At 37.5% G+C, this 18,409-nt stretch overlaps 1 protein-coding gene across 6 annotated transcripts; it reads right to left on the bottom strand.

Annotated features, from left to right (window-relative positions):
• Window positions 1–493: 493 nt before the first annotated feature.
• LOC110827849 (gamma-aminobutyric acid receptor subunit alpha-6) lies at window positions 494–17,600 on the bottom strand. Of its 6 annotated transcripts, none has more exons than XM_022059975.2 (9): window positions 17,559–17,600; window positions 16,443–16,738; window positions 14,396–14,463; window positions 13,313–13,536; window positions 11,719–11,801; window positions 9,378–9,515; window positions 8,876–9,028; window positions 8,424–8,635; window positions 494–6,884 (listed from the first exon to the last, which is right to left on the bottom strand). In XM_022059975.2, the coding sequence occupies exons 2-9, from the start codon at window positions 16,615–16,617 to the stop codon at window positions 6,114–6,116; spliced, it is 1,824 nt and encodes a 607-aa protein (XP_021915667.2). In that variant the 5' UTR covers window positions 16,618–16,738; window positions 17,559–17,600; the 3' UTR covers window positions 494–6,113. The 6 variants fall into 6 exon arrangements, with proteins under 6 accessions (XP_021915667.2, XP_021915628.2, XP_021915645.2 ...); XM_022059936.2 differs by having other exon boundaries at window positions 17,351–17,596; XM_022059953.2 differs by having other exon boundaries at window positions 17,411–17,596.
• Between the last annotated feature and the right edge of the window lie 809 nt (window positions 17,601–18,409).

The following is an 18,409-nucleotide window of genomic DNA, read 5'->3' as shown; positions in this document are numbered from 1 at the left end:
CCTTATTTCAAAAGAAAAATGAATATTCAACAACAGCATGACGAAGAATCTTTACAAGTTTCTGTTTCTTTACGCAGCAGTAACTAAAAAAAGAACAAGTGGGAGGAAAGTCAATTATTACCAACCAGTTTGGGACGTTTCTGTGAGAAATGTGGTACCAACTATACGAACTTCGAAAACCAATAACCACATTTCTCACTGAAGATATGTAAAGACAGTTGTGGTACGACAGAACACTACAATATCGTATCTGGAGAATATGTTTAGGGGCATCAATTTGCCAAAGCTTTACAGTTTCATTTGTTTCAAAGTAGTGGGGGGGGGGGCTTCATGGCGCAGAGAATGTTCGCCATAGCGCCTTTTAACTCATCACTGGCAGCAATACAACATGAAGAACAATCACAATAATAGAAGTAGTTTATGTACAAAGAATTCACTATTGCTAATTGACAGAACGCGTTGTAAGGTCGTGTGAAAATAAAAATAAAATATATTCAATTCAATTTATTTATTTACATGTATAACAACAAATAAAGTCAATTTAGGCAGCACCAAAGAGAACAAAACAAAACAAAGTAATAGAAAAATAAAATAATGCAGCAAAACCAAATTAGCAGATACGACAATTCACAAATAATATACAAAAACAGTGTCCAAATAGTGAACAATATAAATACTACAATGGCGAAAAATGCCAGTAATTGAAAAGAAAACCTGTTTTGAAAATGCTAATATTCCTGCAGATAAAATTTGCAGCAGAAATACATCTAACTGAGTGACTATCCTTCAACCGATAGTGTACAATGGAAGTGTAATAGTCTACATCCTGAAGTGTATATATATATATATATATATATATATATATATATATATATATATATCAGCAAACAATTTAAAATACAAAAACCAGTAATTTTGTTTTTAAAAGTATCAATGAGGAATATCCTTTCGAATACATTATTTATTAGGCAACCCATCATTCGACAATACATAATTTGAGGTATTGAAAACATCGGTAAATGAACAAAAACAAATAAATAAATAAAATTACCATAAAACGCGAATGAAGAATTTTGATCGGAAACCTTATATGTGTTAAACCACTTAACGAACTTAGAAGTAGGTCGGAGAATGTTGTTACACTGGATCGATTCAGAGAAAATTGGCGGAAAATTACGAATACAGCAATGAACATTAGGGTTTCATAAATGCAGGGAATTTCTTTGTAGTCAAGGACGCAGTAAACTGAAAAGTGCTGAGATGAAGACGACGATAATACTAATAATAACAATAATAGGGTACGATATTACAGGTAATAACAATTAAGTCTATATTTAAGGTAAAGCTGACCTGTGAGTAGTCCAACAACCACGTGATAAAAGCGAGGACCATGGTGGAAACGTTTAGATTAATGCTGTGTGCTGAATGAACTATAAAGAAAATCTGCATTTATGTACTGTTGGTACACGTAATCAATGAAAGAATATGTGATTTTAAGAGTGTAGTGTCCCCATTATTGTTAAGTGGGTCTCTTGTAACCACTGTAAGGCTCTTACTCGGTTTTCGGATGTGGGGGGTCGACTTCCAGACATGCCTAATGGAAGGTGGCCGCGAATATATTGAACAAGAAGTCGCTGACAATCGATAGGAGTGGTCCTCTAGTTCAGGTATGAACAACCTACAAGTAGCTTCGTGTCGGATCTAGTTTTCTCATCACTGCCACGGGCAATGATATTACGTACTAAAACAAGTATTTACTAGCAGTTGAAAAACTTAAGTCCGGAATCGAGGCTCATAATCTACTATAGAAATTTGTGATTTGTCGTCAAAAATGACGTCATCAAACAATGCTACGTTATTTATTTACTTGGCATTGTTGTTGTCCAAATAGATGAAGAAAATGAATAAATAAACTTTGATACCTACAGTTAAAAGAGGATGAGAGAAAGAAAGAAAGAAAGAAAGAAAGAAAGAAAATATATCTTTGGGTGTGAAAAATTAATTAACAATGTTATAATTTAATAGCCTAAAAGAATACTTAGGGTTCTAGATTTTCTGATATACCTGTTTATGTTTCTTACTTACTTAGGTTCTACTGCGTCGAAGGTTAGAATGATTGCTCGTTCTGAATTTGGAGGGACGTAGAAATAAGCGGCAAATTTTCTGTTTTAAGGTGCAAACTCAGTATTTTTGGAGGAACTGACAAAAGCCAGAAAACGGCCAATAAGGATTACCAGCCTCCGGCCCAAGGATCAAACCCCGAAATCGCCACGTTTCCGTAGTATTTTCCATTATTCAGATTATAGTAACATTCGACTAACCAATCGAAGTCCCCCTCTGTATAAAATGTGTTTCGTAATCCTTTACACGCCGTCAAATGCCATTTAAAGGAATTTTTTTTATTATTGTAGGCTTATTTAATAATCAAAAACTTACTTTCTGTTGCTAAGCATTCATCGCACACATTAATTAGCCTTAACTGTTTATAGATGGCGGAAAATTTAAATACTTTTGGATACATTTCGAAGCACGAAATAAATTAAGACAGAATATATAATGCCCCAGTCAGCTACACCTCGTGTATAGCACAGAAAATATTAAAACTTTCAAAACATTTTTGCGTTCTGTGAATATATGAAGAAGCTGACGACTGAGGGCTACGACAGAAGGATGTGTACCAATGGGGATTTAAATAACGAACAGCTCCTTACTAATCCTCTGCCTAGACGATACGGCACACCCCAGTGCTATAATCCACTCTCAAGCCGCTGCCATTTGATGGTTTCATATTCAGCAGACAGTTGGCAGGGGAAGTTAACGAATACGTAAACCGTGTGCGCAAATTGTACATTTAACGAAAACTGTCACTTAAGCGTTACCAACATTCGGTCCTTTGCATTTTACAAGTGGTTATCAACCAGTGAGCCGTGACCTTTTGCCATGTGCGCAACGAGCCTTTCAGTAAAAGAATGATTATATAATATTAAATATATAATTGAAGAAAGAAAATAATTGTTAAAATCATATTATTCTTCGTAATTGAGTTATTATTTATTATTTAGTGTTCTGTCTGGCGACAGGTCCATATGAACAGGATCCTTCCATCCTTTTCTCGGACTGGGACCTGTTCATATACGTTCTTGGCAGATGATCCAGAAGTGGTTTGCCATTGCCTTCTTCTGTGTGTGAATGGAGTAATTGTTGGGATGCCACGGAGGAAAACTCCGTGTTGCCTAGACAACGGCCTTGCCCAACACAAGTTATAAATTCGGGCACCGCCGGGAATCGAACCCGAGATTAATTACTTAAAGCATAATAATACACTTATGTATGAAACTTAGAAGCAGATATTAGTGAAAATGTTAGTAGCAGTTACAAAAATGACTATGGAGAACCCTCACCGCACTCCTGACGGCAAATAAATTCGTACTGATTCCGTTTGTTGACATTCTGCCATGAACAGTAAATATCAACCTTTTGTGTACGCAACCTCATCTCTTTCATTAGTCTTTCGTATTATCCAACATTTTTTATTTTCGGACCGTCCTTCGGTAGCATTTAGGTCAGATAATAAGGCTGCATTGTTAACTCTGCAGTCGCTAAGGCGCCGCAAAATAATTTAAGAACTCGCAAAAAATATTTAAGAAGCCAGTGAATGCTTAAAGAACGTACAAGCTTGAAGCCGTGGGCAGCAAAGTGCTCTGGCGAACACCAAATGAAATCTCTGACAATAGCTGACGAATAAAATTCCGACAGCTTGTCGGAGAAGTTCATACAGCTTAATTCCTTTAATATAAGACTTTGTAGCAACTTCTGAATTTTAACTATAGTACGTCTTACAGTTCTGTAATATGAAAGAATGACAGTTATAAAGAAGAATGTATTTATAATAAGCGCAATGAATGTGGCAGATTTCAAAAGTTTCAAAATACGGTGATTTGGATAGGGGTTAAGAACTTGGGGTGACAAAGATGTCAGAACTTTTACATACATCGAATTTTGCTTCTAGCCAACTGACGTGAACAAATCACAGGCCACGAGTTTGTTCTAGTCATGAATGCAGCTTATTCATGGCTCCATGCTCTATAAGAATTGTACTGTCTGCATTTGAATTGTGCCTTCGAAATACCATAGCTCTATGACTATTATAACACGAACAGAAAGGCTCGATCTGACTAAATAAAAATATTTTACAATTAAATATGACGCCGTGTAGTCTGATAGAAGTTCACCGACGTTTCAGAGGTACTTGCTGTCTCCATCATCAGGGCCATAACTTCTGTCAGAGTACAAGGTACAACGAAACAGAAGACAGCCTTCTTCATACTCGCCGCGATGAGAAGCTGAAATCTCATATTTTACAAATGTGTTTTTTGTATTAAGCACACTTAATTAAATTTACTATTAGTTTATAGCAACTGTTTATGTGATGATTTTACAAACCTAATAAATAACATGGATACAACATTTTATTGAAACGTTATTTCTTATTTTTTCAACACATATCGCATTAAAATATTAGAAATAGACGTTACAGACTTTAATAAAATCTTTAATGTACGTCATATAAGCCTATAAGGTTTCTGTGAGGTGATCCGTTTACGAGAAAATCAGTAAAATTATTTTTATGTCCCATAAGATTGGGTTTTATATTAGATAAATATGGATGAAAATAAAATTCGTCCGCTGTTTGTTAGGAATTTTCCAATATCAAATTTAATCAAAATCCATTCAGCATGACGAAGCAGAACGACAGACACAAACTTCCCGTGATGCACTTCTTGTAAAGAACGAAACTTCGTATCAATAATATTCGTTACACGTTTCTTAACAAAACGTATATAACCTATTTATGTAAGGTCCAGTGCGTCCTAACATAAACCATATGATAAGAAGATTCCATTGGAACCATTCTTCGTCAGAGCAACCGGAAAAGCATATGTGTGTTAAAGGAAATCGATATTCTTAGACCAAAGCAAGGAAGCCACTGTCTGCAGCTGTCTTCTAACCGCAGATACTGTCTGCCGCGTGCCACGAAACAACCGCAAGGCACGCAACACGAGAGACTCCATAGCGAGGTCTTTCTAGGTATTGGAGAATAACGAACCCTGAGGTCTTCATACCTAAACACAGAATATTTAACAGAGCCGCCGAGAATTACATGAAGTATTAGTAATTTTGAGAAAGAAAGTAATGAACGAAAAAATAAACAAACAGAGTATATAATTTAAGCGTAAAATATCAAAATATTATATGTGGACTTTGACTTGCTCTCTCATGCTTGTCTAGACAGGATGAAATGGTATGCTGTCTCCATCATCAGGGCAATGATCGCTCTAATGATAGAGGAAGCAAGGACCTCTGAAACGTCGATAAACTTCTACCATACTACACGGCGCAATAACCCAGAGGACATCCTTCTTCGGACTCGCCAACGTCAAAACCTCAAATCCTACAAAAGCAATGTTATATTGAGTGTTGGAAGTGCCCACCGCGTTCAGAGACGCCTGCATTCACTATTATCGTCATGTCTGATGAAACTCGGTGAAGAGTTTCTGCAGTGACGTCTGTAATGCACAGCCCACTCCATATTCTGATCTTCTGGCTATTAACATATCCACTTAGTGGGAGCCATGTTTCATCACGAAATAAAACTTCATCTAAAATAACGTAATATAACAGAACATGGTGTCTGTGGCTTAGTGGCACAGAATGAAGTTCCTTTTCTTCCTTGTTTAGACTACACGCAGTGCTAATAAGTCGGAGAAGTTGCCGCACAATCACGGCGAACTACCTAGGCCGTTACAAGGGTGATCTGGTTTGTTATAACGCAGTGCAAACTGTCGTATAGTTGGATCGACGAAAAAATCCAAAATTTTTACGATTATATGTATACATGTAGAGCGATCGTCCTGATGATGGAGGCAGCAAGGACCTCTGAAACTACGGTAAACTTCTACCAGACTACACGGCGTTACAAACCACAAGACTCAGCGCCATGGAAAATTCAAAGCGTACATTTGAGTATCGTTTGCCTAATTATGACATAGCACCTACTTGTCATATACCCAACATAACAAACTGAAACAAAGACACGTGTGTGGTTAATCTAATTAAAACACTTGCTCCTTAGCAACAGGAAACTCGTCTGTGATGTAATACATGTAAGCAAACCAGTAACTCGTCATTAAAATACAGAAGGCTATGGGAAAATATTTTCGGGACTCTATATCAATTTTTGAGAATTTATCAGGCGTTTCCCCGGTTATTATCATTCTAGATATTTCTTCTTCTCTAGGCATAATATTAGCATTTTTCCAAGATTTCCATGGTTTCATTATACATTTTCCTAAGAAATTTAAGACTATATTTACATACCCCAAACATCCACTTTCTTTATCTTCATTCTCATTTCTGTTTTCATCAAAGTCCTCTTCATAAACGTCATCACAAGAAATATGTACGACGTCGCTTTCGGCAATATGGCGTCCCCCCTGTATCTCCTCTCTGACACACTCTTCCTCGACTGGGTCCTCTGTATCTCCCTCATTTCCGGTCACAGTTATGACAGGTATTGGTGGCTTGGTTAGACTGGCTTCTGATTTCCTGCGTTGAGAAACAATTGGAAGCGATGGCAGATGGAGACTCATTTCTGACTTACGTCTTTCGATGTTTCGTTTCAAGGAGTCTATTAGTGGTGCCGCCAGCAACGACAGGGACTTGCGATGTTCCGTTCCATCCGAGGCCTTCAAGTGGGCGTCCTGATCAGCAGGGGACTCAGCTTCAGCGATCTCACTATAGATATGACTCGAAGGCGAAGACATGTTCAACATTGACGCAGACCTGGGCTGTTCAGAATTCAGATCAGCAGTGTCTGGCAATGTCTGTGAAACAAGAAGAAATTAATTGTCTTAGTCAGCATTTAGGATATAATCTAGTGAAGCCTGTAAGTACAGGATATATGTGAAGAATTCGGGGAGTGTGTAAAGTTAGCATGACTGAACTGAGTTAAAGAAAATTGAAAGAAAGAATAAAATAATGTAACGGTCCAAATTACATCTTCTGCAGAGGTAATTTAATCATACTATTTAATTTCTTATTATTTTATTAATCTGAATTTGTTTTAAGTTTTCTTTTCAAAATTTTAACTTTTTGTCGTGTTTGGAGTGTAATACTGGGCTGGATACTTCCATTCCCTGGCATGTACCTAAGTGTTTAAGACACAGACGTGCGAGGACCTTCGGTTCCCGGAAGTCTTGGTTTTGACACTAATGGGTAATAAATTGTCGTGAATTGGGTGTAGTACCACGTGTCAAACCTTGACATTTATGGCTTCAATATGTCAAAAGTCAATTTGGACTTTATGGTTCATTGTCACTCAGCAGACGAATGTTACTGGACCATACACATTAAGGAGTGTGAGGGAGAAACTTTGAAAGACCCAATTAGACGCAAGAACTGTATGCAAGTGAATACTTCACTGGTTTTGAATGTTTCGAACCAGGGACAGGGCGCTTACAACAGCGCATCAGTTTTGAGACTCTTCAACAAACTTTCAACATAGTCGCACGCAAATCCAGTATAATTCTGAAATCGCCTTCTTGCGGCTAAAGCCAAATATCATCATCTGTATTGTTCTTAAATAAATAAATAGTGAGATGATAAAGTTGCGTCATATTGTGATAAATATATATTTTTGTTTAAATCTTGTAAGTCCAATCACAATAAAATTCCTATTAAATATTAAAATATTATTATAATTAACATTAAATATTTAAAATATATTAAATGATGTTCTCATCGAAATGTTCGATTTACATTAGATCATCACTTTTTACACGACATGTTTCGGTTCTAAAAGAACCATCTTCAGGTGTATAAAATTATATAAACTTAAATATAATTTCTTAAATGCAACTTTTAGTCAGATGTTTATCAGAAGATGGTTCTTTTAGAACCGAAACATGTCGTGTAAAAAGTGATGATCTAATGTAAATCGAACATTTCGATGAGAACATTATTTAATATATTTTAAATATTTAAATGTTAATTATAATAATATTTTAATATTTTAATATTTAATAGGAATTTTATTGTGATTGGACTGACAAGATTTAAACAAAAATATAAATAAATAGTGTAAAAAAATATATTCAGCAATATCGGCAGCCTCTAGTTGTCGGCAGTTACATGCCGTTAACATCCCTGGAGATTCAAGTGCCTACCGAGGAACCAAGTTCCTATCACTGAGCGGCTGTATGAAGAACGTACGTAACAAATGAACAAAAGAAGTTACAGGCAGAAATAAAGGAAAACAAGAAATAAGGAACATGAAAGGATAAAGGAAATAGTGAAGGAACCCAAGAGCAACAAGAAGTAATAGACGAAAGACAAACAATGCAAATCCTGTGCCATTCTCTGACCTTCTTCTTGACGCCTCGATCCTGCAGCAGTTTCTTCATGTCGCCCGCAATTTTATCAAAGAAGTTGATGACAGCGTACTCTATCATTACAGCGAACACAAACGAGAAGCAGATAATAACAAAGGAGTCCAATGCTGTCGCGTAGGACACACGCGGCATCTGTGCGCGGCCGCCAAACCCCATCGTGGTCATGGTTAGCACCGTGGTTACCCCTGAAACAAGTACAGAAGAATCCCAGTCACGTACAAAATTCATACTTCAAAATTTCCATAAGAATTTCATGGGAAAAATAAATCTTATTTGATACTGCACTAAAATCTATAAAGTTAAAGTAATCTGTTATGAAGCATTTAATTACGTGAGAGGGCGACTGGGTTTTTATTCTGTCATTTCACAAAACCGCATTGCATATGGAGCCTCGGACCACAAGAGAGTAATCAACACACGCTCACCCAATTGCACTCTTGCGGGAACCGCGGCGGGGTCTATCCAGAAGCTGACCCAGGAGCAAGAGACGATGAGTCCACATGGAACGTACAGCTGCAGCACGAAGTATCCGATGTTGCGCCGAAGATGGAACTCCGTCTTGAGCACCGAGTACACGTCTGGAACACGCGATACGCGTTAAAGCGTTGTCTTCTCCACGTCGACGAAGATCGTGTGCGCCAACAACACACGTTTTGCTGTCGTCGTCGTAAGAGTGAAGGCCGCAAATGCAAGGTCTATGTGAAAATGGAGTATGCCCATTTCAAGGAGCAGAAAATGACGAATCGGTTTCTCAAACTGAATTTGGATAGTTGGAAAACTGTATTTTTATTTTTTTATTAAAATGAGAACCACGTCCAGCAAGAGGTTTGCAGGGAAATATGCGATCACTGCGTACCCTTAGAGGTCTTCATATAAAAATCACACAATTACGACATGCGGACGGGGAGTTTCTCCAGAAGTACTTACCGACGCCTCTTATAAATTTTGGGACATGGTCAGTCGTGTAGTTGACCAGCCTGTACTGCGACAACTCCACGTTTTCCTCTACTACGACTGGCCGTTCCCTGTCCCACTCATAAACAATGTCATCACTTCGATACCCGTCTGCAGACAAGGAACCAGAAGTGAGTTGCTAAGCAGTTACAGAAAGATTATGACAAAACTAGAAAGGTGTCATTGAGAATGTCGGAAAGTCTAAAGTAGTACATTTTTATTGAAAAGCCTAACAATGCAGTATATAAAAATTATAATCTTTATTTAACTTCGCTTAATAAAACAACACAATATGCTTTAATGTAACGCAAATAGTTATTTAAAAAAGTTGTCACCAACCACCACATACATTTATATTAAATCGTAGGCTATACATTTAATTATCTGGTTAGTTTGTAATACAAAGCCAGTGACTTCTGAATGTATGCTGTTCTGTCAACAACCAGTTTCCGAAATAAAAAACAATCAGCAGAGAAGAAAGATATCAACGTTTAAAGGTATGCCCATGTCTTTTGGTGAAACATATAAAATGTATATACATTAGATTGTAATTCATTCATTTGTTTTGTCAATAAAAATATAAATAAAATTATTGTTAAGATCAATTAATACACCATGCGTCGAAGGGACATTCTTATGTTTTTATCAGGGCGCCCAGATCACGGAGGCAGCATGACCTCTGAAACGTTGGTTAACATCGACCAGACTACACAGCGCAACAACCCAGAAGACAGAAATCTTCATACTCTGATGACAGAGGCAGTATGACCTCCGAAAAGTTGGTAAACATCTACCAGACTACACGGCGCAACAACCCAGAAGACAGAAATCTTCATTCTCTGATGACGGAGGCCGTATGACCTCTGAAACGTTGGTAAACATCGACCAGACTACACAGAGCAAAAACCCAGAAGACGGAAATCTTCATACTAAGAATCGCCCTGATGATGGAGGCAGTATGACCTCTGAAACGTTGGTAAACATCGACCAGACTACACAGCGCAACAACCCAGAAGACAGAAATCTTCATACTCGCCGCTGTGAAGACCTTAAATCTGACATCGTATAAATATGTCGCCCTTCTTCCCGTATTACTTAAGAACACAGAGATGATTTCATCTGGCGCCAAAAGAGCTTCGCCAGCTTGCGGTGGGGAATTCTATTTTTAAACAGAGAATATTGCAACGAGCAGGTGGTAGCTACTTGAACAGATGCTGATGCAGAAGACTTGGCGGGAGGAAACGACGTTGGTACGAGCGCAAGTAGAAAGCATCTTCTAGTTCGCCTAGATCTTCTACTATTTTACTTATTCATTTAATTTTCCTTTCCTTTTACTTTGTTATCTCATTCTTGTGAAGTTCCTTCTTGTACTTATCATTTTCTCCCAGTTGTTTTATTTATCCCCCTTCTTCGTTTCCTTTTCTTTCACACTTTTATCTTTCTTCCTACCCTCTTCTTTTCCCTTCTCTTTCATTTTGTTCCGTCGTTCATATTATTGTGAACCTCGGTCTTGGGATACGTTACGAATGTATACAATGTTTAGAAAGAGACCATTTTAAAGATTGTACTAAAAGGATAATATTAAAGAAACCCTAGCCCTGTGATGTCCATAATTTCAATTATTCCTGTCATATACGCGCAAGAAAAGAGGATTGTATGGAACATAAACTAATCATTATTCTTGGATTCAGATATTCGAGTATTTTTTCGCTGGGTCCGCATCAAAATTGACTGTTAAATAATTACAAAATGCAACAATTCAGCTCTCGTGGCTAAATCTTTGTCTGCTTAGATGCCAGATGCATAAAGCACATGTTCCAGTCTTAATGTAAGCGGACGGACTGCTTCACTATTAGGCATTTATTACAGAGTACCATTTCTCTAATTGTACTGCATTACGTATTACCACTTATGACACCGTAATTAATTATTTTTGTGACATAGGAATAAAGGCACTGCATAAATGCGTGTATGGATCATGAAGGACTCCACATTTTACAGAGAAGTACTTACATTAGGTATTCAGTCCATAATATTCAGCTAAACTGATAATATTTTAATAACATAAAGTTTAAAAAGTCACTGAATTTAAAGATATTTAACACTTTCCATGCTGGCATTTGGAGCAGAATTACATTTCTATGGTTTGTGGAATGATTCTGATGTTTATATTAAATTACCAAGAGACAGGAGGCCACGTGCTTTATCCACTGGCAGTGTTACCAAATATGTAAGAGAAGAAAAACCAGGCTAAACGACACATTTCTTTCGCAGGATGGAAAGTATTAAAAGACGGTACCACCAAGTTACTTACAGCTCCCAATAAGGAGAGGACAGCTCTGGGAGTCGAGTGGAAATTTTCTCAAATGCATGGGGCAGCTGGCTTTTATCGTCAACCTGTAAACAAATTAGTGATACACCACTAATGAGCATAATGGAGTCATACGGTCAATATATGCAAGGTTATTAATTTCAATAAGACCAAGAAAGTAAGTCCTGGGAAGATTCTATGGTACCAACATTCCATTAAACGAAGACGGTGTTCTGGAATGTTGCGTCGTGTTGTCTGGGCGATTATCGCCTCGATGATGGAGGCAGAAAGCACCAGACTACAAGACGCAACCTCCAAGATGACAGACATCTTCATTATTGTCGCCGCGAGGATGTGAAATTTTTAATATAAAAACTTCAATCTACATACACGATACAGAAGTGACTATAGGATACAACTTGACGATTTAAATTAGTGTATAATATCACTATTAGTCTATTGAACTAGATTTCCTTTACTTATGCTTTGCCAAAAAAACAAGAATATCTAACCCCTCCTACATTTTTAATTTTTTTTACACGAAAAGTAAACAGATAGAAAAAAAAAGAATGGACCAATCGACTATAAATGTTTATTCTTGTAGAAATTTGTCTTGGAAGGTATATTTGTGATCTATAGTTGTCCTAAATTCTACATAGCTGCTTGAAAACTGTTAATTACTTGTTACCATAGAATAGGCCTACAATTTCGGAGCGCCTCCATATTGTTAATTGACGTCATTAAAGGCAGAAACGTACGATAAAACACTTGATAAAATTTGAAACCAGTCATTACCATACAATAACTACAATGTTCTTATTAAATGGTGTTCGTGCAAATTTACTCTCTGAAGTTTGCATGGCCACATCACATTGACATTTGTGTTTTAGAATTAAAAGACCGAAGGTAGAACCACCAACGCTGTATTAATCATAGAAAATGTCGCAGACAGCCTGCAACAACACACGGGCATAATGGCACTGCAGCTTACGTTCTTTTAGAGTGGAAAATAGTTTAGGATTGTAAAATTGTTAAAATAAAAACATATTTCTATATTTAAAGTAAATAAATACCAAAAATCTATGGACTTCTCCTTGAATGTTTGCATACGTTCTTTGATGAACTGTGCAGCGAAAGTAATTTATTTAATCCACACGTTTCATCTTTAAAGTAAATACAAAATTGTATTAAATTTGACGTTTTTTTTCACTGAAATTGTTGGGATAGTTTACTTTCAGTATGAAGGTAAAACATAAACCTTGTGATGTAGGATTTGACATTTAAAGACGATGATGTAACTATAGATAACGTAGCTGTTGTGTTTATTATTTTATAAATAATTAACAAATGACACAAAATATTTATATGATCAAGATTTAATAGCAGAACTCGATGGTTCAAAATCGCAAATGACAAAGACAGCAACTGAACATGATCCTGGGCTAGTTTCATCCATTTCCAATCTTTCTGGAGCTTCCATACGAGAAATATTCTGTATGAATTTCATTTCCTGTCTGAGCTGCATCCTGGTCCATAGAAACCTGGTATCACTGTCATAGCAATAACAAGTGAAGTGTGCACATCGCAAAGTGTTTACCTCATGGAATACATAAGGAATCCGTCTTTGCGCAGGCGCAGAAACTTGTTGGGGACAGTAATGCGATGCAGGTGGGACTTCTTTCCGTTTAAGAAGAAAGTATCTGGTTTCCAAACGCGGTCTAGAAACAGCCATGACAAAGAAAATTCGTCGAGACCAGGGAAATTGAACACTAGCCTGCGGTCGTACCAAAATTGTCTGAAGTAGCAGTCCATCACGTATTCCTGCAACGAGACGTAAAAGCTTGTCAGCTCATCACGAATCACTGGAATAAAATTTACGGGTTTATCGATTAGATGTGGAAAAACAGAAATACTTCAGCCATTATCAGTCACGTCGAACTAGAGTAAAAAATATACTTACCTGAGCACAATATTTTTCAGATTCTCAAAACGGACTCTGATGTATGGAGTTAGTTTATTTAGTTTAGTCTAGTTTAGTTTAGGATAAAAGGAGGATTTTCAAGCTGGTACAGACATTTGCTTACTAAGTATGATTTGAGGTTTTCACAGCGGTGAGTATGAAGATTTCTGTCTTCTGGGTTGTCTGGATTATCACCCTGATGACGGAGGCAGTATGACCTCTGACACGTTGGTAAACATCTACCAGACTACACAGCGCAACAACCCAGAAGACAGAAATCTTCATACTCATCGCCCTGATGATGGAGGCAGTATGACCTCTGAAACGTTGGTTAACATCTACCAGACTACACGGTGCAACAACCCAGAAGACATAAATCTTCATACTCATCGCCATGATGATGGAGGCAGTATGACCTCTGAAACGTTGGTTAACATCTACCAGACTACACAGCGCAACAAACCAGAAGACAGAAATCATCATTTACTTACTAATCTGTACTTAAGAAGGAAACGAGGAGACATGACTTACACGTTACTGTCTGACAACATGTGATATATGAAGATTGTCGTTCTGCATCAGGGAATTGCACAACTTCTTGACTTCCCTGTAATGTAGGCCACCAAAAATTACCGTGACTTTTACTTGTCTTCACTCTACAAAGAGGGATATTTTAATTCTTGAATAGCACAAATTTCACGCGTGTCTTACAGTGCATACCTGATCTGTTTCCGATACAGCGCCCATACTCTTGATATGCATGTTCACTCTGACCGTCACAGGAGGCCCTGAGAACACAAAGAATGCCACAAGGCTCAGGCATTAAACTCATCTCTTTTGTGAATAATACAACACCATCCACCGGACACCATGAAAGCCGATTCAACGGTAACAAAACTGACTTATAATCGAGAGGTTATCGTTTCGAATTCAGGCTGGGGCAGCGATAATCCTGAGGTTTATTGTGATTTGCAAGTTTCGTCAGGCGAATGCCGCGACCGTCACCTACCCAATCCTTTAAAGTTCACCGAACGGAATCATCCATCATCTTGAATCATTCGACCTTGTATAATATAATACGACAAAAAGAGCTGACAATATACAGCAAATTGTGATGCCTTTCTGTGCCATCTCGAGCGTAGATCGCTAAATATTTATCAGAACAAAGAATCCTTCCATCAAAAGTTTTAGAGACAAATATAACACTCTTTTCTTTCTAGTACGATATTTTACTAAGTTATATGGCTTTTGAGACAAGTAAACAAAATAAATTGTTATTCTGTCACTCAGTAACATGAAAATCACTGGACTCGGATGACCTGAGTTTGATTCCCGGAAAGGACAGGGATTTATCTCTTCGCCACCGCGTTCAGATCTACTCTGGGGCCATCCAGTCTATCTAATATGTACCGGGGCTCTTTCGCCGGGCTACAGAGGACAGGTCGTGAAGAAGACTACTCACCTCCATCTAATATCGAGGTCAAGAATGCGTGGAGCTATATCTCCACTCCCCCCACGCGTTTTCATGGCGTAGTTATTAATTGAGGACAGAAACAAATTTGATTCCTCACTAGAAACCCTTGTTAGTTTGTTCTCACCTGTTCACGCTATTCATAATGCAAGAGAATAGACAACTTTTGAGAAGCTGATAGTCGCTCAGGTGTTAAACAAATTCCTCGCCTTTTATGTAACCCGAAGGTTCATTGTCGTGTTCACAAGAGCCCCGCAACTGCGCTCCGTTTTAAGCCAACTACGACCAAGTGTCCCTTTGATAACTTTTATTAATTTTCCGACTAAAATGTTGCACATATTTCTCATCTCCTACCTTAGCGCTAGTGTCTCGGTCATCCTAATAATAGTTAGTGAAGTGTACAAATTAAGAAGCTAACGCAATTCCCTCCATTTACCATTAATCTGCTTTCTTATGCCCAGATTTTCTCTTGGGCGTTTCGTCTGCAAGCAAGACAAAATATTACAAGTGTTTACACTAAAACTATATTAATAGCGTGACGTCACGTTCAGCTACTGTTATATCATTTCTGCCAAAAAGCTACACAATAACAATATTCCTCACAAGAATATATAGCACTACAAATTTAAGTTATCACAGTGAAATATTAGAGTATAAAATATGTACTCCACAGTACATATCTAAGGATCACGTCATATGGACACAAAGGATTTTCGATGTAGTTTGTTAAATATGTTACATCGAAATATCTTTCCTATAAATGTTACGTGCCATAATTATATATATATACATTTCACAAGTGCATTACCGCATAACTTAAATCTAGTTTTACTCACAGATAACATAGCCTAAAACACACTTAATCAACCTACCCTCTTAAGTCATATTGGAAAAAACCAATTATTAGGATGAAGATTTCTGTCTTCTGGGTTGTTGCGCTGTGTAGTCTGGTCGATGTTTACCAACGTTTCAGAGGTCATACTGCCTCCATCATCAGGGCGATGAGTATGAAGATTTCTGTCTTCTGTGTTGTTGCGCTGTGTAGTCTGGTAGATGTTTACCAACGTTTCGGAGGTCATACTGCCTCCATCATCAGGGCGATTCATCACTAGACTACACAGAGCAACAACCCTGAAGACAGAAATCTTCATCCTAATAATTGTTTTTTTCCAATATGACTAAGAGGGTAGGTTGATTAAATGTGTTTTAGGTTATGTTATCTGTGAGTGAAACTCAATTTAAGCTATGCGGTCACCGTACTCTAAAGTCGTTCCAAAATTAGTAACAAAAACTTACCACCAAAATCTGGTCTGATTCTTTTGTCATATCGACTCCTGTTTAGAAGCTGGTCGAGAGTTGAAGTAATGTTTTTTGACAGAAAACGATAATCTTTGAGGACAGCAGCACTTTGATTCCAGAAAACTGTCAAAATCACAACAACTGACAAGATGGCGACCACTCGTACACTCATGATGATCTTGAGACAGTTCACTTTTACATTTGACGGAGACGAAGTGTTACAATTAGAGTAAGCAAGAGTTGCAGAACTTTTATCACACACTTAAAAACCGAAAATGTAGTTTTCAGTCTATCTGAAAATTACGAAATATGTATAACTATGGGCAAACTACTTGGCGCATGAGTGACCGTTACACGTCATGCTGAAAACATTTATATTAGGTATCAATTATAGACAGCAGCTCAAATTGTGCAGTTGAGTGCACAGCCATAAACGTTTTCAATTATCACAATCCTTCTAGAATTGTGACGTCACGCACATGCCAAATTCTTTGTCGATTACAATAATACATTTTAAACATTTTACAATTAACAATAACAGAAAGTAAGTAAAGTAAAGCTGTCCTACTACACACCATGCAGGCGCTTGGGGGGGGGAGAAGTAGTATAGCTCCTCTTTTCAGAAAATAATTTTATCAAACGTTTAGACATTCTGTGGTGTTTACTACCAAGACAAAAAATTACATATACCACGTTAAGAGCTTAAAATTCATAACGTGGTAAACATGAATAGTGAAAAAAATTGATCATTATTTCTCATTAACAAAGAAAATTCGAAATAATGGCGATCAAAGAGCGAGTTAATCAATATCTACAGTAGGAGTAACTACTACAAACGCCACTTCGACTTGAATATTAACCTGATGCCTATGAAATAAGAAATATAAATATATTATTACTATTACTTTATTAGGTTTATGCTAACACTATTAAACAATTTAATGCACAGAGTATCACAATATGACCTCAGATATATCATAAATTAAGATCCACAGACATTGTGACAACACACGTTACATTTAATTTATAAACCTAACAAACAAACAAACTGATGAAGCACGCGATAAATTTAAGTCAGAAAAACATAATTCGTAGCCAGGAAGAACAACCAACAGAGACTAAGTGGAGATTTCGTTCGACGCTGGATATCTTGTGTCCAAGACTGGCAGAATTTTAGAATTCGAGGTGGTTCTGAGGGACACCCCCCCCCCCCCCCCCCCCCACCATTACCGCCCATGAAGGCCTTCTTGCGGCTTGTAAGAAATGGATCGAGTAGGGGGAGAAAAGATATTTTGCCAACATGAAAATCTCCGAGGCACGGAGCCAAAATAGTTAACAGAGAAACAGGTGCACCTTGGGTATGGAAGCACCATTCACGAAGTTCTGGCTTACGCTTCGGGTGTTACAACAAATAAGCGAAAAGGAAAATATTATGAAAATAACATCCTACTGCAGTCAAAATTGTTACATGTCGTTTCTTTAAAGCCTGGCTATAATTTGAAAGTTGTCTTCAACATGTACTTGTTATTTTTCCACTCTGTACAAATGCAAATTGTTAAGAGCTTCTCTATAAGACTGCCAACTTCATCTTCAACCGATGTATAATAACTCTCTAGTACAGGGACCAAAATGCCCAGCACTAATATTAAACCCCGTCATTGGACACTGATCTCGAGCGAGTTTTATTGAACACCCATCCTAATTAAGATTCATCCGAACGCTAATATTCCATCTCCATCCCGGTCTTCAACGGAACGTTTTATGGCAGGTTTCCCCACCAAAATATTGTATGCATTTCTTGCATCCCGGCACCAGAATATCGTAGCGTCCCACACGTCATTATTCGATAAATATACGCGACTAGGTGATCTGCATAAAGCGCGAGTTCATCGTTCTAATATGGGTACTTTAAATGAAAAATTTCATATTTCTTAGTTCCAAATACCCTCATGAGAACTCTGCCG

The sequence above is a fragment of the Zootermopsis nevadensis genome, unplaced genomic scaffold (genome assembly GCF_977971745.1).
Source record: "Zootermopsis nevadensis isolate Lab colony 2312 unplaced genomic scaffold, Znev_1.0 Znev_ptg000017l, whole genome shotgun sequence".
NCBI classification, from domain to species: domain Eukaryota; kingdom Metazoa; phylum Arthropoda; class Insecta; order Blattodea; family Termopsidae; genus Zootermopsis; species Zootermopsis nevadensis.
The sequence above is the reverse complement of the archived record's forward strand: the minus strand, read 5'-3'. Positions and strand labels throughout refer to the sequence as shown.

Bases quoted from the DNA above. Each gene is read 5' to 3' on its own strand.
- LOC110827849 (XM_022059975.2), bottom strand. From the start codon at position 16,617: ATGAGTGTACGAGTGGTCGCCATCTTGTCAGTTGTTGTGATTTTGACA. The intron at 14,464-16,442 runs GTAAGTTTTTGT...TTGTGTTCTCAG, and splicing joins AATCAGACCAGATTTTGGTG to GGCCTCCTGTGACGGTCAGA. The intron at 9,029-9,377 runs GTAAGTACTTCT...CGCGTGTTCCAG, and splicing joins AAAATTTATAAGAGGCGTCG to ACGTGTACTCGGTGCTCAAG.